Source organism: Eurypyga helias, unplaced genomic scaffold, assembly GCF_000690775.1.
Source record: "Eurypyga helias isolate BGI_N326 unplaced genomic scaffold, ASM69077v1 scaffold44851, whole genome shotgun sequence".
Taxonomy (NCBI): Eukaryota; Metazoa; Chordata; class Aves; order Eurypygiformes; family Eurypygidae; genus Eurypyga; species Eurypyga helias.
Genome location: NW_010233601.1, coordinates 401 through 696, shown reverse-complemented (window position 1 = coordinate 696; position 296 = coordinate 401). Strand labels below are relative to the sequence as shown.

The following is a 296-nucleotide window of genomic DNA, read 5'->3' as shown; positions in this document are numbered from 1 at the left end:
CTCCCCCAACGCCAGCTCTCCGTCCGCTCCTCTCCTACCTGACCTGCTTCCTCCGGGCCCAGCCCGGCGCTACCTATCCCAGCCCAGGGGGCCGCGGCCCCGGCGCGTCACCTTGGAACTCGGTGTTGTCCAGCCCGCGGATGGCCTCCACCGCGTCCTCCGCCCGCTCCATGTGAACGAAGGCGTAATCCTTGACGATGTCGCACTCGATGACGGGGCCGTACTCCTCGAATTTGGCCCGCAGCTCCAGGTTGGGGCAGGCGGGGGGGGCGGTTCCCCCCCGGAGCCCTTGGGGC

The 296-nt window shown here is 70.6% G+C and overlaps 1 protein-coding gene across 1 annotated transcript in view; it reads right to left on the bottom strand.

Moving 5' to 3' along the window:
• Positions 1-73: 73 nt before the first annotated feature.
• The window catches only part of LOC104517195 (RNA-binding protein 4B-like), a 552-nt gene continuing 329 nt past the window's right edge, over positions 74-296 (bottom strand). Inside the window, exon 2 of the mRNA XM_010161776.1 lies at positions 74-287. Within this exon, the coding sequence (XP_010160078.1) occupies positions 74-287 (214 nt within the window). The remainder of the gene's footprint in view (positions 288-296) is intronic.